General features: G+C 43.9%; 2 protein-coding genes across 3 annotated transcripts; one reads left to right on the top strand and one right to left on the bottom strand.

Moving 5' to 3' along the window:
• Positions 1–1,994: 1,994 nt before the first annotated feature.
• On the bottom strand, positions 1,995–3,749 carry LOC118393438 (39S ribosomal protein L41, mitochondrial-like). Its single transcript, XM_035786111.2, has 2 exons — positions 3,631–3,749; positions 1,995–2,657 (listed from the first exon to the last, which is right to left on the bottom strand). Exon 2 carries the CDS (start codon positions 2,604–2,606, stop codon positions 2,199–2,201), a length of 408 nt encoding a protein of 135 aa, XP_035642004.1. The 5' UTR covers positions 2,607–2,657; positions 3,631–3,749; the 3' UTR covers positions 1,995–2,198.
• On the top strand, positions 3,747–22,268 carry LOC118394091 (patatin-like phospholipase domain-containing protein 7). 2 transcript variants are annotated; one of them, XM_052461781.1, is made up of 35 exons: positions 3,748–3,832; positions 4,858–4,910; positions 5,069–5,155; positions 5,430–5,526; positions 5,768–5,841; positions 6,184–6,281; positions 6,416–6,556; positions 6,907–7,066; positions 7,304–7,384; positions 7,631–7,759; positions 8,917–8,997; positions 9,100–9,226; positions 9,628–9,720; positions 10,051–10,154; positions 10,818–10,976; positions 11,234–11,311; positions 11,636–11,841; positions 12,025–12,156; positions 12,515–12,638; positions 12,869–13,058; positions 13,821–13,970; positions 14,116–14,179; positions 14,314–14,482; positions 15,015–15,197; positions 15,686–15,804; positions 16,392–16,548; positions 16,768–16,884; positions 17,142–17,211; positions 17,449–17,565; positions 17,778–17,926; positions 18,205–18,357; positions 18,578–18,694; positions 19,070–19,154; positions 19,247–19,371; positions 20,789–22,268. In XM_052461781.1, the coding sequence occupies exons 2-35, from the start codon at positions 4,860–4,862 to the stop codon at positions 20,831–20,833; spliced, it is 4,032 nt and encodes a 1,343-aa protein (XP_052317741.1). In that variant the 5' UTR covers positions 3,748–3,832; positions 4,858–4,859; the 3' UTR covers positions 20,834–22,268. The 2 variants fall into 2 exon arrangements, with proteins under 2 accessions (XP_052317742.1, XP_052317741.1); XM_052461782.1 differs by lacking the exons at positions 18,578–18,694; positions 19,070–19,154; positions 19,247–19,371; positions 20,789–22,268 and having other exon boundaries at positions 3,747–3,832; positions 17,833–17,926; positions 18,205–18,343.
• Positions 22,269–23,265: the final 997 nt, after the last annotated feature.

Below are 23,265 nucleotides of genomic sequence, written 5' to 3'. Positions count from 1 at the left end.
TGATCGAACATCTCTGGAGAGACCTGAAAATAGCTGAGCAGCGACGCGCCCTATCCAACCTGACAGCACTTGAGAGGATCTGCATAGAAGAATGGGAGAAACCCCCCAAATACAGGCGTGCCAAGCTTGTAGCGTCATACCCAAGAAGACCCAAAGCTGTAATCGCTGCCAAAGGTGCTTCAACAAAGTACTAAGTAAAGCATGCCTGAGCTAATAATATCTTGCAGTTGAGGGAAATTCACATATTTTCCTTTCAATTGCAAAAACTCAGCAATCTCTGACTTCAGGTCCCCCACTCTTTTAATCACCTTCCCCAAACTCAGCCACCTCACGTTTGTGTGGTAGGGGAGATCTGCATGAACCGACTCAGTCTCTTCCAACAGTGAGACAAACTGCCTGTGATTTAAAGATTTTGCTAATGAAGTTTACAACTTTAGTGACTGTCTACACAACATGGCTAATTTTCAGAACACATTAACGGATCACCTCCTGATGAAGAATGCAACGCAGGAAAAAAAATATTCTGATCTGGGTTCAGCTCAGCTACTTGATCTTGTATCTTTTTCAAAAGGCCAATAGTTTTTTCCTGTCAAGTTTGGGCACCTATCAGTGGTCACACTGCATAACTTTTCAAAACTCAGTCCCAGCTTTGCCACACACTTATTAACCTCCAATAAATATTTCCCTGTTGTTGTGCTCTTCATTGACTGCACTGAAGCAAGCTCCTCTGTAACTTCAAAGTCTGGGGTTATGCCTAGTAAGAATATCGACTACGCCGATGTGCATCACTGCTCTCATCCAGTGCCAAGGAGAAATAGGTGAAATCCTTTACCATGTCTTTCAACGGTTGTTCCATATTCTCTGCGATGTCCTCAACACGCCATTTCACCTCAACATGCTCTTTCATGTCGGGGCAAAGTATTGCTGCAGTCAATTAAACATTGTTTAATGAATTCGCCCTCAGCGAATGGCTTGCTATGTTTAGCAATTTTGTGGGACAGTACATAGTTAGCTCTCGCGATTCCGTTGTTTGCTGAATGCAGTTTTGTGAAAAGTCCTTGCTGCTTCTGTAACTGAGAAAGCAACTCTTTCGATGCACTTGCGCTCTGCTCAGAAGATATACTCCTATATTTCTCTGCATGCTTCGTCTGGAAGTGTCGGGACAAGTTGTAGTCTTTCAAGACCGATGCTCTCTTTGCATAGTAAGCACACAGCTTTCCCTGATTCCTCAATAAAGACATATTTCAATGTCCACTCTTGCTGGAACACCCTACGGTCATTGTCTACTTTCCTTTTCTTGCGCAATTTTTTGCGCAATTTGTAGCTAGCTATTTCTAACTGACGTGTCAGACCGTGAAGTCGCCGTCCGTCCTTGTGCAGTTATTTTTTACATGCCTTCAAAATAAATGTCCCACAAGCGGTGGGAGTTAAATCATTACACAAAGGCAAGTATTCATTGGCCTTTTAATTTGAATAACAAATACGTTTTTCAAAACGTTACCATCACAAAATCATTTTGTGATCTGAGCATGATTCCGGGGGCCAGCCTTTGTCCAAGCCTGAAGTAAAGGGTCTGAATACTTATGTAAACGGTTTTTTTCTGTTTTAAATGTTTTTATGAATTTGTCAAATTATCAAAACTGTTTTTGCTTTGCCATGATGGGGTATTGTGTTTAGATTGATGAGGAAAAAACCTATTTCATCCATTTTACAATCAGGCTGTAACTTGTAACTTTCCGAATGCACTGTATATCATTTTTGAACAAGACATTTACTGTATTTGGATCACCAGGCTTCTCTTGTTCTGTTAACATTGTGAAAGCCTATTTGGCAAACATCTAAGCTTAGTTGGATACCATCGTACATATCTGTACTATGATCAATTGACCATAATGATTTTACTTAGTGCAAAACCCATCCTAATAACATGTATCCAACATGTGTATGGATTGTTTAAAAATTAAATATCTAATAAATAAAGTAGTAAAACGTCATACAATACATTTGTTTTTAATTAGAATACCACATACTAGTACTTTCAGCAAGCACATTCACAATACACCACGGTCCAGTAACATATGATCAGCTCAGCGGTCTCAAATGGTTAGCAACTACTTGACCTCCCAACACAAACAAAATTAGTTAACGATCCTTGATACTAAGTCAGAGTTCCAGATAGATCAGATTGGGTGGCCTTTTTATTGTATAAAGTTCTTTGGGTATAGTTTGAATAACTTTCCCTCCTGCGTGGGCTCAAATCCGTATTTCTCAAGCTGTTCCTTATCAAATGAGCCTTCCTCAAAGTCTTTCTGGATCTGCTGGGCCACAGCCTCGTAGAACAGACCCTCAGGGGTGACAGCGGGCTCCGTTCCAACCGGGGTGCGGTACGACACGTAGGGCTTGAGTCTGAATCCCTCCAAGTCAGGCACCACAAACTGGGGGATCATTGCCTGTATTGGAACAAATTTTCTGCTGGAGGTTAGTACTCCTGTTGGCTGTGCCCCTCTGCCTTTGTAGTGAGTCCTTGAGCCACGTTTGCTGGTGAATTCAGCCATACGATCAGCTCCTCTCACAATGCCCCGTCGAAGAGCATTCAATACACCCATCGCATCGAAGAGTTTTGGACTCAAACTGTTGGGCAAGTCTGTATGGAGTCACTGAAATGGGTGAGATTACAATGGGTACTTTGGTAGCTAACAACAGTAAACATAGCTAACTCACTATTTCCTCACTGCTAGGAACCTACCTCTATCAGTTCTTTCACATTAGTTTCAATCAAGTAAAATGAGACTGGGATAAAGAAACAGATTACAATAAGCATTTGAACTATTGACCATTTGAAACCCCCGTGTGAAAATGTGAGTCAAACTGTTGCAAGATATAGATAACACGTTTTTATTTACAATGATGGTTACCAAAAGGCAAAAAACGCCTCCTGCGGGGACGGGATGAAAATATATTTTATAAAAAATATTGGACAACACTACATAAACTAGTATAGTGTAGATAATCATTGTACCAGTTAAACCGCTGTGAAATATAGTTTCCATAAACAAAAACATTGTTTTAGCTGTTTGAAGCTGGTGTACAAAGGTAAAAGAGCAAAAACAAAACTTAACGGTAGCATAGAAATACTGAACATAGAACAGCTTTACCGCTTCTTGGACTTGTTTTCAAGTAGAATGATTTATCTAAAACTAAAATGTCTATGCAGATTTGACCAGGTCGACCGAAAAGTTACATATCAGCCAATATATAGCATTAACAAACCAGGGTTTATACACAATATTATTGTAAACATGCCACATATTAAACACGTTCCATATTGTAATTGTTGCTTCCTGAAGACATATTCATTGCGAAAAACGTATTGAGCATTGTTGTCTACGCATAGCTTTGTTGGTAGCTGTTGTTAGCTAGCTAAGGTTATTTAGCTTGATTTTGGACCAATGTGTTTTGCTAGCACTACAGTAGTTCGCTAGCTAGCAAAACACATGGGTCAACGACACGTTGACTCTCCGTTTCTAAATAGCTGTACGGTCATTGTGGAAGTAGAAAGCAAGATAAGCACTACATGGCGATTAATATAACTTTAGCGATAATACGTGTCAAATCTATAGCTACACTCACCTTGAACAGCGCCAACAGCAAGGATAGACACATTCGAAGAGCCCGACGTCAGAATAAAACGTTTTGCGATTGGTTTGATTCAGTAAGTGGTAGCCAATTGTAATTCCAGATACTGGCAGCGAGTCATCGGGGATAGAAAGACATGCATGTGTACATAAAACTTTGACAGTGGAGATAGTGGAACGTTAGGTAATACGAGCCAGTAAGTATATTATTGTAGCTAATATTTTCATTTAACCTTGTAGTGCAGTGCAAATCATTTATGTTTATTTGACTGCATGGCTGCAGACGGGGGTGTCAATGGGCATTGGGCAAGTCAGAATAACGGGACTTTGTCTGTTTGCCTGTCAGCCCATTTAGCTCTATGTGACAGTGATACAAATCTGGCCATATGACCGTCGACTGCTTGAACCTATGATCACCAATTTAATAACTGTGATTAAACGTAACTAATTGGAAATGTGTTCGTATTCTTCCATATTTATGTCGTAGATGCATTATAGCTATTTAAGGCAAGGGCGACGTTATAGTAGAATGTCATACCTGTGCGAATTGGCTGTGTCTCTCCGTGATGGGTTTGTTTATCAATATAAGGGCACAGTTAGAGGAAAATACCATACATCCAGATCTTGAAATCAAGCCGGCCATGCACCTGCTCAGTATTTAATGATCTAGGCTAGATCAGGCAAATTTGATATACTCAGGATACTAGGCCCTATTTTATTCCTGTCATGAACAATCTGTTTACTGGGGTGTGTATGAACTTATATCTGTGCGAGATGTCTCTAACGCACACATACAGGTTCAGGGTGTGTAGTGTAGTAGCCTAGACTTTCTACTTGCTTGTGGGTGAGTCTATTCAAGTATGCGTGTGCAGTGGCCAGTGGGTGTCTCTGGTTACAGAGTGCAGACCAGGTGCAGACAGACACACTGGCAGTACACTCTGTGACTACAGTCTGTGAGTGATCCAGTGTTCTCATTTGTAATATTTATTTCTTCTCATTTGTCTCTGTTTTGTTAAGGGATGTTTTGGCATATTGGTTTTAGGGTTTCAAGAATTCACATAGTGCTCCTTTTGATTAGGCCTATCAGTGTGTGGAATGATTAGGACATTGCCCTCTGGTTCCATTTCTCAAACCGTGTGAAGAATAGTTTATTTTATTTTTTACAGTCTCTTCCACTGTGACTTGGAAAATGCATGTATACTGTTTGCCTTTTTTTGGCTAGGAATGGATGACAAGGTGGATGACAAAGATGAGGACAGCTGCAGTATATACCCGGTAATAAAACCAGTTCTAAGTCTCCCACCAATTCAATAGGTCTACTACCCTGTCTATTACACAGTGTCCGATTCCATTTCTCCATCTAGGCTTAACCTCCTTGATGCCTGGTCATGAGTAGACATCTGTTGAATGTTGGTTTCCTGCTTGTTTTGTAGAGCCTGGTGCCACTTGGCAGTGAAATTAAGGCCAGGATGCAACATTGGATGGAGGACAGAACAGAGACTGCTATGCCATTGCCATTGGTAGGTAGCTACCCAGCACTCTCCTCTCCAGCACTGACTCTGTGAACAGTGCTGTTGTGACTGTTCTTAGATCACCATGTCAGCAGCCCACTGAGGCTGCATCCAAAATGGCACTCTATTCCCTGTAGGTCTACTAAGGCTCTGGTCCAAAGCAGTGCATTCATTATATAGGGAATAGGGTGCCATTTGGGATGAACTCCTAGCCAATATATTAGATGTCATTGTGGCTGTGGTTTGGTCCATGTCTAATAATCATCTTCTTTTGCCCTCCCAGTGGACTGGTGTGCTGGTCGTAGCTGTACTGACTGTGTTGGCAGTGTCTCTCATCGGCATGGTTGCGTTTTTATTCTACAGAAGATACAAACAGTACAGTCAGTACTTCCTGCCTCCATTCTCTCATAAATGAAGAACTATTTGATTTATTTGTTTGTATTTATTTAGAATCAGTTGGCGTACCGACCTACCTTTATCTATAAAAGACTCATAATAATAATATATACAGGCAAATATTTCAAACCAATAAAATAGTGAACATTGTTCAAGTTCGTCAAGTTGTAATAAAACAAAGAAAGTAATTTAGCTTTAATAGCCATATAGGCCTTTTTTTTTCAGAGGAGCAGCAGCCTCACTATCGCTTCAGGAAAAGAGACAAAGTTATGTTTTATGGCAGAAAGATCATGAGAAAGGTCAGTCCCACACCATCAGGCAATCCCTCGCACATTTTGTATAGCGTGTCTCCCATAATTGTTTTGTGTCATTTTCAATATAAATAGCACATAGAGATACAGTAAATTAACTGTATGTTAGGCTCTACTGTAGCCGCGTCAAGCAGACTGACCAGGTTTCACTGACCACTGGTTAAGCAGACTGACCAGGTTTCACTGACTACTGGTTAAGCAGACTGACCAGGTTTCATTTCACTTCACTCGTTAGAATGTGAGCTATCACGAGATCAGGCTGGTTTCACAAGGCAAGCTATACTGAATTGATTTAAATTAAAACATCTCTCCCTGTTTTTACCGTACCAGGTGCAGACCTTGTCCTCTACCTCAACCCCTACCTCTACCTCCGAGTCACAGAAGCAGCGAATCAGGAAGAGAACTAAAGTCCTGTCTATAGCGCGAAAGTGAGTCATGACTACACTGTATTCCGATGATACCTGTAGTGATAACCTCTCTTTTTCTGATGGTGAACAGTTTGTACGAGTTTTGTATGTTTTAAGGATACGTTTAAACACCACCCTAACACTTTGTGTCCCAGAATACTGCGCATCAGGAGGGAGCCCCCCACCCTGGTGGCTAAGGAGCCCCCTCCCTCTTTGCTGGAGGCTGACCTCACAGAGTACGACGTGCAGAACTCTCACCTGCCCTCTGAGGTGCTCTACATGCTTAAGAACGTCAGGTAAGGGAACCGTAAACACCCAGACTAGGGACACTCAAATATGGACCTCCAGTCTAGTTCCACTGATGATTTTTAATTCTTACCCTTTAGTCAGGGACTGATTTAGACCCAGGATACCTGGTGGGTGCAATTAACTACCAGGTAAAAACTAAAACCAGAAGTGTGGTAAAAACTAAAACCAGAAGTGTAACTGGACCCGAGGTTCAGATTTGAGTGTCCCTCACCTAGACTGAGTAAATGATGGGTTGTCATGTTGTAAGGCCCTGCATTACCAACAGTTGTTTTAGCAAGCCCTATAAATGATAACCCCTGTGTAATCCATCCCACTATTGTCTGTGTGCTGTGTCCAGGGTCCTGGGCCACTTTGAGAAGCCTCTGTTCCTGGAGCTGTGCCGTCACATGGTGTTTGTGCAGCTCCACGAGATGGAGACACTCTTTCGTCCCGGGGACATCGACGACAGCATCTACGTGGTGCAAGACGGCCGCCTGGAGCTCTGCATACGTGAGAGTGTAAGATCCCTACATGCTATATCTATCTGTTGCTGAAGCAACCTCATCATGAATAGGAAAATGAAGAAGACCCGCACTCAGATAGAAAGGAAATTGTTTTCCATCTTTGACAAAAGTTTTGCCCAAAAGATCATGAGGGGACATGGTCTCACCCGTTACGCTGCATTTACAACTACTTGTATTATGTACTTGAAGTTTGATAGTCAAATGCAAGTAACATGTATTTTGTTGTTATAGGATGGGACAGATGTGGTGGTAAAGGAGGTGTTTGCTGGAGACAGTGTCCACAGTCTGCTCAGTATCCTGGATGTCATCACTGTACGTTACGCTTTCCACTCTCATTTACCCTCTGATTCAGCTAGTGCATGTTTATTTATCCACTGCACTCTGATAAGTACCTAAGACACAGGAGGCTGGTGAGGGGCGGACGATTCGTAGTAATGGCTGGAATGGAAAACCATATGTTTGAGACCATTCCATTCCAGCCATTACAATGAGCCTGTACTCCGATTTAAAGTGAGACCAGCCACCACTTCTCGTCCTCTACCCCCCTATGCATCCTAGGGTCACTCAGCCCCCTACAAGACAGTATCTGCCAGAGCTGCAACCCCTTCTACCATACTGCGTCTTCCAGCTGCTGCCTTCCACTCTGTGTTTGAGAAATACCCAGAGACCCTGGTCCGTGTTATCCAGGTACTGTTACTATCAGTGACAGACTGACCTAGGATACATCCCAAATGGCGCACTATTCCATGTACAGTGCCTATAGAGAGTCTAGACCCCCTTGAACTTCTTCTCTTCACATTTTGCTGCCTTAAAATCTTATCTAAAAATGTATTAAATTAGATTTTTTTCTTACAGATCTACACAACTTACTCCACATTTTCAAAGTGTTTTCAAATTAATTTAAAAAAAATAAAAAACTGAAATAGCGTAATTCGATAAATCTCCACCCCCCTGAGTTAATACTTGGTGGGGAAACCTTAAGCAGCCATTACAGCTGTGAATAATTTGGAATACGATTTGACCAACTTTGCACAACTCTTAGGGCAACATATATCCATTGTTTTTGTCGAAATTGCTGAAGCTCATAATATTTGGTTGGGAATCACTGATGGACAGTAATATTCAAACCTTGTCTCTGATTTTTTCTTTAAGCATATTTAATTCAGGACTGAGACAAAATCACTCAACACCTCTTGGAAAGACATTCTGGTGTGTATTTATTGCATTCAAATTTGTGTTATTGTCTCACTGAAAAAAAACCTCTATCCCAAAGTTAGGTTTTCAGAAGACTGGGGCAGGTTTTCTCCTTTCATATTTATTTTGATCCTGACAAACTCCCCAGTCCCTGCCCATGACAAGCATACCCATAACATGTTGCTGCCACCACCACACTATTAAATGTAAGCCAAAAAAGGTAATTCATTTGCCATGTTGTCTTGCAGTAGGTTGTGTAGATCTGTAGGAAAGAAATCTGTTTTAATCCCTTTTTAGATTGAAAAAGTTCAAGGGGTTGTAGACTTTCTATAAGCACTGTAAAGTGCACAACTTTTGACCAGGGCCCATATAGTTCTGGTCAAAAGTAATGGACTAAAAAGGGAATAGCGTGCCATTTGGGATGTGGTCTGTACCCAGGGAAATCAGCCATTATATAATATCACTCAAATACTGGAGATCACACCTCCTGCCTGGTTTATAGGCAACTATGACATTATTCTGTAGTTACACAGCTAAACTCAAAAAACTAAACCACTGAGGATTTTGTATTTTCAGACATTTTCAGGGTTCTGCTCTCGTTACTAAAACAGTGGAGTCATTTGTTGCTTTTTTGTTATTGTCCTTTCTAGATCATCATGGTACGCCTGCAGAGAGTCACCTTCCTGGCCCTTCACAACTACCTAGGCCTTACCACCGAGCTCTTCAATGCAGTATGACACACATTCACACACACACACGACTGGGTATTTAATCTTTGAAGGGGATGTATACTCCTGATGGTTCTGTGTGTGTGTTCCATGTGTGTCTTTCAGGAGAGACAGGCGATCCCCCTTGTGGCAGTGCACAGTGTGATAGGTGAAGCCAACCCGAACAGGGGTCGAGACAGACATCAATCTCGATCTGATGAGTCTGGCCATGAGAAGGGGCCCAGCGACACAGGTCAGTTATTATGGGATGGTCATCTCACTGGTAAATGCCAGCATAGAAACCAATGTTAATTCTAGCTTTGGTTTTGCATACGGTTCCAAACATTCCGGTAACTTCCCCCCCCAAAAAAAACAAATCCCATTTGGAAGATTCCTGGAATCGGGAGGGAATTAACAGGATGTCTGGGAATCCTCCAAGTGGGGTTTCTGGAAAACCTGGCAATTTGGGGAAAGTTACTGGAAATGTGCAACCCTAGTCTGCATTATGTCTGGATTACATTTGGATTACCATATCATGAAAATATGAATCCAGATGGATAAGTGTGGAGGTTGTTATGTTATGTCACTATGAAGAATGGTGGCTTGCTGGAAAGCAGGACATACTCATGGCATAGCTGTATGGTGTTGTTTCAGAAATTGCAGAGAGGAAGTCCTGTCTTTCAAATAGCAGCCCAACCACTAAAGGAAAACGTTCTCGCTCCCAGTCCACTCCTCTGGCAGTGTCAAGTAAGCATACATTACCACACACACACACACACACACACACACACACACACACACACACACACACACACACACACACACACACACACACACACACACACACACACACACACACACACACACACACACACACACACACACACACACACACACACACTGGTCAGACCACATAGTAGTGACCTGTACTGTAAATCTTAAGATATTGTTGAGGAATTGCACTTACAAACAAACAACGTTTTTGCGTAAGTAGTGTTTTGTGAATCTGGCCCTGTACTGTACAATCCCTGGTCCGTGTGTCTGAATGCTTTTTGTCTCTCTCCTCACACCCTTGAGGTGCCACATCGGCTGACCTCAACATGGCATATCAGCGAGCCAGAATAACAGAAGAAGCAGCTAAAGCAGACACACCACCACCAAGTCCCCAGGTCCCACACAAGGTCTGTGATGCACTGCAGATTTACTAGACACATGTCAGTGTAACAACGTCCATAAGATACATAGTCAGAGACATTCCTAGTTATGTCTCTGACTCTCTCTCTGACTCTTCCTCTCTCAATTCAGTACAATTCAAAGGGCTTTATTGGTATGGGAAAATGTGTTTACATTGCCGAAGCAAGTGAAATTGACAATTAAACAAAAGGGAAATGAGCAAGGGAAATTAATTAATCAGAAATGAACAGTAAACATTAAACTGACGATAGTTAAAAATTTCAAACGTTATATTATTGGCTATGTAACAGTGTTGTAACAATAAATAAGGAGATACGTACAGTTAATTCATTTATAGGTCACAAATCTTGCTGCTATGATGGCACACTGTGGTATATCACATAATAGATATGGGAGTTTATCGATACTGGATTTGTTTTCAAATTCTTTGTGGGTCCGTGTAATCTGAGGGAAATATGTGTGCCTAATCTGTGCCTAATCTGGTCATACATTTGACAGGAGGTTAGGAAGTGCAGCTCAGTTTCCACGTCATTTTGTGGGCAGTGGGCACATAGGCAGACTTGGCTCTCAAGAGAAGATAGGCTACGGCAGCCTCTCTCAATAGCAAGGCCATACTCACCCCCCTCCCCTTTCTCCCTTTCATTCATCAGTCCATTCTGAAGAAGAGTGTGACCATGGTGCACACTCCCTCTGCTGTGTTTCACTACTCTGAGGCTGGAGGAGGTCAGTCAGGTCACATCCACCACAGCAAGGTCAACGCCATCTTCCAGGCTGCCAAGATGGACCTGCAGCGCCTCATACAACTACAGGTACTGGATGGCTCTCACTGGGTCTCGGTAGAAACTAGAACACATCCAACGGGCTGGCCCTGGAGAGCCAATGTATGTGCAGGCTTTTGTTCCAGTCCAGAACTAACACCTGATTCAACTAATCACAGTCCAAATGGAAGACTATTTATTCTTCATCAAAGAGCTGGGCTGGCACACACACTGCAGGAGTTTGGACATTCCTGACATATTTTCTGACCCTCTTCTTACCTCCCTATCTCTCTCCCGCTTTCTGTCAGGACCCCAGTCTGCTGGAGGGCAGGGTGACTCTGCGTCAGGTCAAAGCTGGCTGTGTGTTGAACAGCCAGGGGGACCAGGTCAGTCAGTCTGTCTGCATGCTGCCTGGTAGTGGTAGACATAGCCTTTAGCCCTGAGGCTAGAGCTCACCTCAGTAAAACATCTGCTTCTTCTCTGTCAGCAGCACGGCCAGAAACGGTCAACGTCGTTTGTCATTTTGCGTCATTTTATAAGTGGTTCATTTATGTGTGTCAAAAGGCACTATTCCCTATAGGGTGGACTACTTCCGACCAGGGCTCTAGTCAAAAGTAGTGCACTATTTGGAGAATAGGGTGCCATTTGGGACTCGCCCATTGACATTATGTATAGCTGTATCTCCCTGTGCCGTCTGTTCCCTCTGGTAGGATGCAAGTGTGCAGTTTGTGATCTCGGGGGCGCTCCATGTGTACCAGCGGACGATCGACCGCGAGGAGGACACCCTGCTGTTTCTGACTCACCCAGGGGAGATGGTGGGTCATCTGGCCGTGCTGACTGGTGAACCCCTCATCTTCAGCGTCCGAGCACACAGGGACTGCACCTTCCTGTCTATCTCTAAAGCTGCCTTCTATGAGTATGCAATTTTCCTTGTGTATAGACACAGACACACACACGCACACACACTCGACGTCTGATGACAGTATTGTTACTGTAATTCTCATATTTGTCCCAGACCTTGTTGTCCCACACCCTGTTGGTGTGCATGTTTTTGTGCACAGTAGTTGCTGTCTGAATATGTGAATGTGGGTCTATGTAGAATCATGCGCGAAGAGCCAAGGGTGGTGCTGAATGTGGCTCACACCGTGGTGAAGAGGGTGTCAGGCTTCGTCAGGCAGATAGACTTTGCTCTGGACTGGATGGCTGTGGAGGCTGGCCGCACTGTCTACAGGTACCTGCTGAATAGCATAGAAGTACATATAGAACACTAGAATGGACATAGGCATCCGAGCAACATGACAAAAAAACATCCATCTTGGTCAGGGGATTATAGGATCTCTATGCTGAATGATCTCATATCCTCTATCTCCCTCAAATTCAAACCTGGACCTCGAAACCAGTTCCAATGCTGTAAAAACATTTTTTATTCCCCTCTAAATAGGGACTGATTTAGACCTGGGACATCAGGTGGATGCAATGAATTATCAGGTAGAACAGAAAACCAGCAGGCTCTGGACCTCGTAGGGTCAGAGTTGAATAGTCTGGTCTATCTGTTTCTCTGTCTAACTGCTGCATCCAACCGTTCCTAGGCAGGGAGACAAGTCGGACAGCACCTTCATCGTCCTCAGTGGCCGCCTGCGCTCTGTCATCGCAAAGGATGATGGGAAGAAGGAGTTGGCCGGAGAGTATGGTCGCGGTGACCTCATAGGGGTGGTGAGTGCTCTATAATCCCATATTCTTTATGGTTGATGTATTTAACTCTAGCCTGGTCCCAGACCTGTGTGTGCTATCATGTCAATTCCTTGTCACCCATTGTCGTGGCTTGACAAAGAGTGACAATGAGTTGGGAAGAGCACAAACAAATCTGGGACCAGGCTAATTTAACTTCAAGAGATGGAACCCTTGATTAACTGTTATTCATAGAACTTGTGTGGTGTCCTCAGGTGGAGGCCCTGACCCACATGAACCGAGCCACTACAGTGCACGCCATCAGGGACTCTGAGCTAGCCAAGCTGCCTGAGGGGGCCCTCAGCTCCATCAAGAGGAGGTATCCACAGGTAGTGACCAGACTCATCCATCTGCTGGGCCAGAAGATCCTTGGAAATATGCAGCAGGTTCACGGACCCTTGGCAGGTTAGTGTACACTTACCGTTCAAAAGATTGGGGTCACTTGGAAATGTCCTTGTTTTGGAAAGAAAATCACATTTTTTTTATCCAGTTTGCACTGTTCTGTGAAGGGAGTAGTACGTAGCGTTTTACAAGATCTTCAGTTTCTTGGCAATTTCTCGCATGGAATAGCCTTTATTTCTCCGAACAAAAATAGACTGACGAGTTTCAAAAGAAAGGTCTCTGTTTCTGGCCATTTTGTGCCTCTAATCGAACCCACAAACGCTGATACTCCAGATACTTAACTAGTCTACAGAAGGACAATTTTATCGCTTCTTTAATCAGAACAACAGTTTTCAGCTATGCTAACATAATTGAAAAAGGGTTTTCTAATAATCAATTAGCCTTTAAAAATGATAAACTTGGATTAGCTAACACAGCGTGCCATTGGAACACAGGAGTGATGGTTGCTGATAATGGGCCTCTATATGCCTATGTAGATATTCTATTTAAAAAATCTGCCATTTCCAGCTACAATAGTCATTTACAACATCAACAATGTCTACACTGAATTTCAGATCAATTTTATGTTATTTTAATGGACAAAAAATTGACTTTTCTTGTTTCAAAAACAAGGACATTTCGAAGTGACCCAAATCTTTTGAACGGTGGTGTAGATTTAAAATGTATGTGTCAGGGGAATAGTGTGTGTGTGTGTTCTTGTATTCTGTCTGTGTCAACCACCCATGGTGTTTCAGCGATGCCTCTGTCTTCCTGCCTCTGTTGTAGCCCGTGGTCTGACGCTACAACCCCCCAGCAGTAAGTGGGATTCAGGGAGCCCGGCCTCTAACCTGTCCACTGTGACCATCCTGCCTGTGTCAGAGGAGGTGCCTCTTACAGCCTTCACACTGGAGCTGCAGCATGCACTCAGTGCCATTGGTACGTATCATTACTACTAGTCCTGCTTCACCACTCCCGGTGACACAAACAGATGTCGTTGGACTAAAAAGTGAAGTTCGACTACTAATCATTTAGCTTGCTGGTCTACATTCAGCATGTACTATTATTTCTGTTGGACTTTTAGGTCCCACCTTACTCTTGACCAGTGGCATCATCAAACAGCGACTGGGTGCTGCCGCACTGGACAGGTAGGAATGCCGTAATCATTTCAGGCATGCACGCTGTTGTCTGCGTTAGCATATTTGTGTCAAGATCAGCTGGTTGTTATAGTTTGAAGGAAACATTTTAAAAGATACACACATCTCAACCCTCTCCTCTGTAGTGTGCATGAGTACCGTCTGTCCAGCTGGCTGGGGCAGCAGGAGGACATCCACCGCATCGTTCTCTACCAATCAGACGATACCTTGACCCCCTGGACCCAGCGCTGCATCCGCCAGGCCGACTGCATCATCATAGTGGGACTGGGAGAGGCCGAGCCGACCGTGGGCGAGGTATAACATTTTTAAAATGCACACCAACACCTCTGCCTTTTTTCTTGAACCTTTATTTAATCCGGGAAGTCCCATTGAGTTCAGAATACCTCTTTTACAAGGGAGACCTGGTCAACAGGGGCAGCTCAATAAGAAACAACATATAGCTGTAGAACCCTATCTGCCTAATGGGTTTTAGGAAAGTCGAGGGCTTACTTTGTTTTATGCAGTCTCTATGAAGTGGGATAACTGGCCTACTGAGTGTATGTGGGGATTAAGCTTCTTAATTAGCTTCGCAAGGATGAACCCCTATTAGTAAGACAGTTTATTAGGGGTTAAATGATTGAAGTTTAATGAGGAAGAAGAGAAACAAGGCTTGTCTCTTTCAGACTCTGCTGTCTGATTGACATGAAGGACAAATCTCAAATGACACCCAATCCCTTTTCTACAGTGCATTAATTACAGTGTGCCATTTGGGACTCACCCTTAATTTAGGCCTCCTCCACTGTGGGTGTGACGCTGTTGTCCCTGTGCTGTGGCCTCTGTCCCCTAGTTGGAGCGGATGCTGGAGGGCAGTGCAGTGCGGGCCCAGAAGCAGCTGATCCTGCTGCACAGGGAGGACGGTCCCCCGCCTCAGGGCACTGTGGAGTGGCTCAACATGAGGAGCTGGATCTCTAGACACCTGCACCTCTCCTGTCCACACAGGGTCTTCTCCAAGAGGAGTCTGCCTAAACTGGTACCCTATATACATACACAGGCATGCACACACGCGCAGGCAGGAACAGAGACAGGAAGGCACACATACATACACCCCCGTCCTGCCCAAATGTGGTATTTTCCAGTCGTAGCCTGTCCATGCTAGTACACACACACCTCAGCCAGAATAGTCATAGCTCCTCTCACTGACTAGAACAGTATTCAACCTACTTTTTCAATCTTGGCTTTTGACCTGCAGCTTGGTTCCCTCTGCCTCACAGCTCATATGATGCACGTCTCAGAAGGAAGCCTTTAGATAACATTACTGAGCTTTCCGAAAACAATCTTGACCTAGGCTGCTTCCCAAATGGCACCCTATTTCTTATATAATGTATAGCTCTCTGGTCAAAAGTAGTGCACTAGGGAATAGGGTGCCAATTGAGACGAATCACACATTTGCTGACTCTTCCCCTCCACCTCTGCTCCTGTGGTGCTGTGCTCCTGTGGTCCTGCTGTGGTTGTCCTCAGAGAGAGATGTACCAGCGTGTGTTCCAGAAGCCTCCAGACCGCCACTCTGACTTCAGCCGTCTGGCCAGAGTCCTGACAGGCAACACCATCGCCCTGGTGCTGGGCGGAGGGGGTGCAAGGTGCTGCTAATCTCTTTCCAGACCTCACACTCCAATGTAACGTGCTGCACTATCAGTAGTACCTTTTTAGCGGATTAGATCTGGCATCTGCAGTCGTCACATTACGATTTTTACGCAGCAGATTTTTACAACTGCAATTATTCAAACATTCTTTTAGGATTATAGTCCCTGGTTATGGTTTTCCTGTTTTTTTGCCCAATTTTAAATCATTTTCATATTTCTAGTATAGAGAGTGTGTGGCTGTTTTGTGTCCTTGTTCTCTCTGGATGCCTCTTTCCTCTGTCTACCTTGCTATGAGGCCTCTGTCTACCTTGCTATGAGGCCTCTGTCTACCTTGCTATGAGGCCTCTGTCTTTCGATAATGGCTTTTCTGTCTTTCTTTTCTGCTTTCTGTTCTTCTTCCCTTTGCTCTGGCATGTCCAGGAGCTGGGTCACGGTGGGTATATTCTCTAGTCCCATCAACACTGCTCCCTCTGACTGTCCACTAAAACGCTTCCCCCTCTTATACTCACACACCGACTGTGCTTTATTGTCCAGTGTCATGTTTTGGACTCTGTGTAACCTACCTGTGGTCCGTGTCCCTCCAGGGGTTGCTGTCAGGTTGGCATCCTGCGGGCGCTCAATGAGGCGGGCATCCCTGTGGACATGGTGGGCGGCACCTCCATCGGCTCCCTGATGGGGGCGCTGTACGCTGAGGAGAAGAGCAACAGCCGTATGAGGGTCCGCGCTCGCGAGTGGGCCATGGTGAGAAGATACAGGACGGCCGAAGCTGGGCTCACTGCATAAGAGGATGTTGTCCTAATTCCAAATGGTACCCTATTCCCCATGTAGTGCACTACTTTTGACCAGGGCACTAGTCAGAAGTAACGCACTAAATAGGGAATAGGGTTTAAGACGTAGCCGTTGTCTTTGGCTCCAGAGAAGTTGATACTAAGGTAACTCTCCACCTCTCTCCAACACCAGGACATGAGGTCCATCTTCAAGAAGGTGTTCGACCTGACGTACCCGGTGACCTCCATGTTCTCTGGGGCCTCCTTTAACAACAGCGTCAGCGCTGTATTTAAGGGCAAACAGATCGAGGTGAGAGGACAGGGGGTTGTAGTTTCACACTCCACTTGACAGGATCCCATTGCGAATAGTGATGGTTTTAATTAGGCCTCAGTGATCAGTTTAAAAATCCAGATGATTTATTCATCCCTAGATTGGACCCATACTTATGACTGCTGGCTTATGACATCCATTCAACATGACAATACCGGGTCAGCTCATAGTTTATTTTCATCAGCTAAACATTTCTTCTCCCCTCTCTCTCTTTCCCCCGCGTGCTACTCTCCTAGGATCTGTGGATCCCCTACTTCAACATCACCACAGATATCACTGCTTCATCCATGAGGGTTCACACCGACGGTCTGTCTGGCTTTATTCTCAATGTCGAAAATGGCACCCTATTCCCTATATATATATATAGTGTACTACTTTTGACCAGGGTTCCGTAGGGCTCAGGTTTAAAACTACTGTACTATATAGGGAAACGGAGGCCATTTGATACGGGTCAAAAGTAGTGCACTATGTAGGGAATACGTTGCCATTTGGGACTTTTGACTCTGTTGAGGTATTGAACCTCAGCATGCCCTCGTCTTGTAGGTTCCCTATGGAGGTATGTGCGTGCCAGCATGTCACTGTCTGGGTACCTGCCACCCCTCTGTGACCCCAAAGACGGACACTTACTCATGGACGGTGGCTACATAAATAACCTACCTGGTCAGTATGTATATGCCATGTCTCAAACAACTATAAAACATGACGTTAAAAGTCAGCATACATGAATAGTTATACTGTACAAGTTAGAGACGTTACCTTGCATGTGATGTACACAGTCGATGCCATGGCTACTGGTCAGTGTTTGTCACTATCGCTCTCTCTCACCTTCACATTATATATAATATCTATATATATATATTTATATTATATAGCTGATGTAGCTCGCTCCATGGGAGCCAAAGTAGTAATAGCCATCGATGTGGGCAGCCAGGACGAGACTAACCTCACCAACTACGGTGACTCACTGTCTGGCTGGTGGCTGCTATGGAAACGCTTCAACCCCCTGGCAAAGAAAGTCCAGGTGAGTCAGGAGGATGTAAAAAAAAAATCATGCTCACAACCTAGAATACCTTGTGGTCATTTAGTTCACAATGATTCATATCTGCTGATCACAACGGATCTATCTAGCCTGTTTTAGAGTGATCCAACTCCTGTTGACCATATTAGTCCTTTTTGGATGCTTTTCCTGGGTAAGCCCTATTGTTGTTGAGGACAACCTGCTTCTCTCCTTTGTTTGCTGAGGCACGGAGGCCTACCTGAACTCAGGTTTATTTCTGTATTCTTCTAATCCTCTATAAGGTCCTGAACATGGCTGAGATCCAGACCAGGCTTGCGTATGTGTGCTGCGTTCGTCAGCTGGAGTTAGTTAAAGACAGCGAGTACTGCGAGTACATCCGGCCGCCCATTGATCACTACGGCACCTTAGAGTTTGGCAAGTTCGATGAGATCGCCGTGAGTAGCCCTCTTTTTCTCACTGGGTGCGTCCCAAATGATACCCTATATTGTGCACTGCTTTTGACCACAGCCCGTAAAGTAGTGCACTATATAGAGAAAAGGGTGCCATTGGGGACCCAGGACACTGTCTCCATGGCTCTCCATCTGTCTCGTCTCATTATAATCTCACCTAATCCCCGCCCCCTTCTCCCTCTGTCTCTCGCTCTCTCTGTCTCAGGAAGTGGGCTACCAGCACTGTAAGACAGTGTTTGACATGTGGAGTCGTAGTGGGGTTGTGGACAAGATGATGAAAGACAGACATCAAGAGGAATTTCATAACACGAAGAGCGGCAATGTGAGTTCGCTAGTTACACAGACCGGTTCTCAACTGCACCACACCGTGTTTCTATTTCAAATGTTGCAGCAGCTATTCCAATCCCACTTCAGACTTGGTTGCACATCTCATTGGTTCAGGATATTTTTTAACATGTTTTTTTGTGTGTCGTTTTTGACTGATTACTTCCAATACTAGCTGTTATGAAATGGACTGTGGCAATTTCCTCATTTACAGTTGCCAATAAATGTTCCTTTAGACTGGCGTGTGTGTGTGTGTGTGTGTGTGTGTGTGTGTGTGTGTGTGTGTGTGTGTGTGTGTGTGTGTGTGTGTGTGTGTGTGTGTGTGTGTGTGTGTGTGTGTGTGTGTGTGTGTGTGTGTGTGTGTGTGTTTCAGGTGGTCACGTGTCCCAATGCCTCCTTCACTGACCTGGCAGAGATTGTCTCTCGAATTGAGCCTGTCAAACCAGTCCTGGTGGAAGGTGAGAGGGACACACACACACACACACACTTCCTGTACCTATTTGGTTCCTGTGTTATTCTCTACACCTTCTCTGTCTTCCTTTCTCCCTAGAGTTATCAGATGAATACCAAACAGACTATGATGAGGAGGCTATAGAGAGTGCTCTCTCTGACTTTGACATGTCTAACCCCAACAGTGGAGCGGAACACACAGAGGGGGAGGAGACTGCAGACACAGTATGTACAAGGTTGAAGTCCAAATGGCCCCCTATTCCCATTTGGGACTCACACATATACCCACTGAAGCAAGATCCAGGATTACCTTTAGGGAAATTATGCTAACTAGTAAATAAACAATATACCAAGGAATCTTCCAGAGATGAAAAATACGAAAGTCAAGAGATCAGTTTAACACAACCGATGTTGTGTTGTTTGATCCTCTACAGTAGACAGAGACCAGGCTGCTTTAACCTCACCTCTTTTTTTCTCTCTCTCTCTATTTCTACCTCTCTCTCTCTCTCTCTCTCTATTTCTACCTCTCTCTCTCTTTCTCTCTCTCTCTCTCTCTTTCTACCTATCTCTCTCTCTCTTTCTACCTCTCTCTCTTTCTACCTCTCTCTCTCTCTCTCTCTCTCTCTCTCTCTCTCTCTCTCTCTCTCTCTCTATTTCTACCTCTCTCTCTCTCTTTCTACCTCTCTCTCTCTCTCTCTATTTCTACCTCTCTCTCTCTCTTTCTACCTCTCTCTCTCTCTTTCTACCTCTCTCTCTCTCTCTCTTTCTACCTCTCTCTCTCTCTCTCTTTCTACCTCTCTCTCTCTCTTTCTACCTCTCTCTCTCTCTTTCTCTCTCTCTCTCTCTACTCTCTCTCTCTTTCTACCTCTCTCTCTCTCTTTCTACCTCTCTCTCTCTTTCTACCTCTCTCTCTCTTTCTACCTCTCTCTCTCTCTCTCTTTCTACCTCTCTCTCTCTTTCTACCTCTCTCTCTCTCTCTCTCTCTCTCTCTCTTTCTACCTCTCTCTCTCTCTCTTTCTACCTCTCTCTCTCTCTCTTTCTACCTCTCTCTCTCTCTCTCTTTCGACCTCTCTCTCTCTCTCTCTTTCTACCTCTCTCTCTCTCTCTTTCTACCTCTCTCTCTCTCTCTTCTACCTCTCTCTCTCTCTCTTTCTACCTCTCTCTCTCTCTCTTTCTACCTCTCTCTCTCTCTTTCTACCTCTCTCTCTCTTTCTACCTCTCTCTCTCTCTTTCTACCTCTCTCTCTCTTTCTACCTCTCTCTCTCTCTCTCTCCCTCTCTCTCTTTCTACCTCTCTCCCTCTCTCTCTTTCTACCTCTCTCTCTCTTTCTACCTCTCTCTCTCTTTCTACCTCTCTCTCTCTCTCTCTCTCTTTCTACCTCTCTCTCTCTCTCTCTCTTTCTACCTCTCTCTCTCTCTCTCTCTTTCGACCTCTCTCTCTCTCTCTTTCTACCTCTCTCTCTCTCTCTTTGAACTCTCTCTCTCTTTTGACCTCTCTCTCTCTCTTTCTACCTCTCTCTCTCTCTCTTTCTACCTCTCTCTCTCTCTCTCTTTCTACCTCTCTCTCTCTCTTTCTTTCTACCTCTCTCTCTCTCTCTCTCTCTTTCTTTCTACCTCTCTCTCTCTCTATCTCTCTCTCTCAGGATGAAGAGATTCAGATCAAGGTCCGATGTCACCAAACCGCATGACCACCAAACCGTCAGACTGTGCTGATGATGCATACATCCAGTTAGCAGTGGTCCTCAATGCCAGTCTAGACTTTTCAAAATGCACTATTTAAAAAAATTATTTTAGCAGATGCTCTGCAGCATGTCCAAACATGAATGAAGGACAAATGTACACTTTGTCCTCTTTGACATCAAAAAGGATTTTCCCAATCAGGGAGCAGAGATTTATAATATATCCCTAATATCGTATCATATACACACCTAGAGGGGAGGTGTGGAATGTACAATGTGAATTGTGAGTTCATGTAGGGGAGCCAAAATAAGCACAAGTCATACAGTTGAAGTCGGAAGTTTACATACACTTAGGTTGGAGTCATTTAAAACTTGTTTTTCAACCACTCCACAAATTTATCGTAAACAAACTATAGTTTTGCCAAGTCAGTTAGGGCATCTACTTTGTGCTTGAAACAATACATTTTTCCAACAATCGTGTACAGACAGATTATTTCACTTATAATTCAAGTATCACAATTCTAGTGGATCAGAAACTGGTGTAACTGAGTCAGGAATGTAGGCCTCCTTGCTCGCACACGCTTTTTCAGTTCTGCCCATAAATGTTCTATGGGATTGAGGTCAGGGCTTTGTGATGGCCACTCCAATACCTTGACTTTGTTGTCCTTAAGCCATTAGGCCACAACTTTGGAAGTATACTTGGGGTCATTGTCCATTTGGAAAACACATTTGCGACCAAGCTTTCACTTCCTGACTGATGTCTTGAGATATTGCTTCAATATATCCACATCATTTTCCATTCTCATGATGCCATCTATTTTGTGAAGTGCTACAGTGATAGAGGAATTCTAAATTCCTTTATGTTTTATTGCCAAAACCAATTCAATTCGCACTCATTTCTAATTCATGATAAGTTGTAAGGTTATCATTTGCATGAATTAGCAAGAGACCAGTCTTAAAAACAAGTTCAGCATTTATTCTTGAAGAGTACTGAATGCTTACACACATTTCCACAGGTTATAAACTGAAAATGACGTCAGCGTTTTCCAAACGTTCCATTTCACAAACAGACGGCCCCTCTAGCTCTCGAGCCTTCGCGTTATCAGCACGAAGTCAAGGCCAGTCAGCATAAATCAACATTCCCGACCATCTGGAGATGGCCCGTTCCCACCACCTGGAGATTTGTACAACTGAATGAACTAAGGAACAGACCTTCATTGTTACTAACTCCTGACTACATTATATACAATTGGGAAAGGGAGCAAGAGAGAAAACTCACATGTACATTATAGCATTTGGACTAGTCAGTTTCTGATTGGAATGTATACATAATTAGTCATTCCAACCATATTTTCCTCTATCAACCAGTCCCTCCTGCAGCAAAGCACCCCCACAACATGATGCTGCCACCCACGTGCTGCTTTACGGTTGGGACCTTCGGCTTGCAAGCCTCCCCCCTTTTCCCCCAAACATAAAGATGGTCATTATGGCCAAACAGTTCTATTTTTCCGCATGTGCAGTTGCAAACTGTAGTCTGGCTTTTTTATTTTTGATGGTGGTTTTGGAGCAGTGGCTTCTTCCTTGCTGAGCGGCCTTTCAGGTTATGTCGATATAGGACTCGTTTCACTGTGGATATAGATACTTTTGTACGTTCATCTCTAGGAGACAGAATGCGTCTCCTTCCTGAGCGATATGATGGCTACGTGGTCCCAATAATACTTGTGTACTATTGTTTGTACAGATGAACGTGGTACCTTCAGGCGTTTGGAAATTGCTCCAAAGGATGAACCAGACTTGTAGAGATCGACAATTTTTTTCTGAGGTCTTGGCTGATTTCTTTTTATGTCCTAACCACCTTGCCAAAACTATAGTTTGTTAACAAGAAATGTGTGTTGTGGTTGAAAAACAAGTTTTAATGACTCCAACCTAAGTGTATGCAAACTTCCGACTTCAACTGTATTATACCATAATAAACTGAGTCCCATCCTTACAAACTCACCTGCACATACACAGTGAGAGCACTTCTCTAAATATGCTGCTGTTTGCACAGACCCAACATGCTGTTGATCAAAACCCTATTGTAGCGAATTCGGGGGTAGCCTCTTGGTGTCGGGTTAAGGTCGCTACACTATTTATAATTTCTCAGCCGTTACGTTTAGGTTAGGTTGTATTATGATCAAGGTCATTGCATTTACATTTCATTCAGAATACTGTGGTTGCATCGTGAAACGATATGAACTAAATCCAGATGATCATGGTCACGCAAGCATATCCGTGCATCTTTATACTCCCTTATTTCAGTTGCCATATGTGCCTTTCACATTTCTGGTTTTTACAGAACAGCTCCGTTTTTTTGACTGACTGATTGATAGTGATTTTGATTTGATTGCATATTTCCTTATGGGTTGCAAAACAATCAAAACAATCATATTGTATAGTAT

This window comes from Oncorhynchus keta, chromosome 14 (assembly GCF_023373465.1).
Source record: "Oncorhynchus keta strain PuntledgeMale-10-30-2019 chromosome 14, Oket_V2, whole genome shotgun sequence".
NCBI lineage: Eukaryota > Metazoa > Chordata > Actinopteri > Salmoniformes > Salmonidae > Oncorhynchus > Oncorhynchus keta.
This window is presented reverse-complemented; position numbering and strand designations above follow the sequence as displayed.

Coding starts and splice junctions, on each gene's coding strand:
- LOC118393438 (XM_035786111.2), bottom strand. CDS start 2,606: ATGGGTGTATTGAATGCTCTTCGACGGGGCATTGTGAGAGGAGCTGAT.
- LOC118394091 (XM_052461781.1), top strand. CDS start 4,860: ATGGATGACAAGGTGGATGACAAAGATGAGGACAGCTGCAGTATATAC. Junction 13,059..13,820: donor GGTTCACGGACCCTTGGCAG/GTTAGTGTACAC, acceptor CCTCTGTTGTAG/CCCGTGGTCTGACGCTACAA. Junction 18,695..19,069: donor ATAACACGAAGAGCGGCAAT/GTGAGTTCGCTA, acceptor TGTGTGTTTCAG/GTGGTCACGTGTCCCAATGC.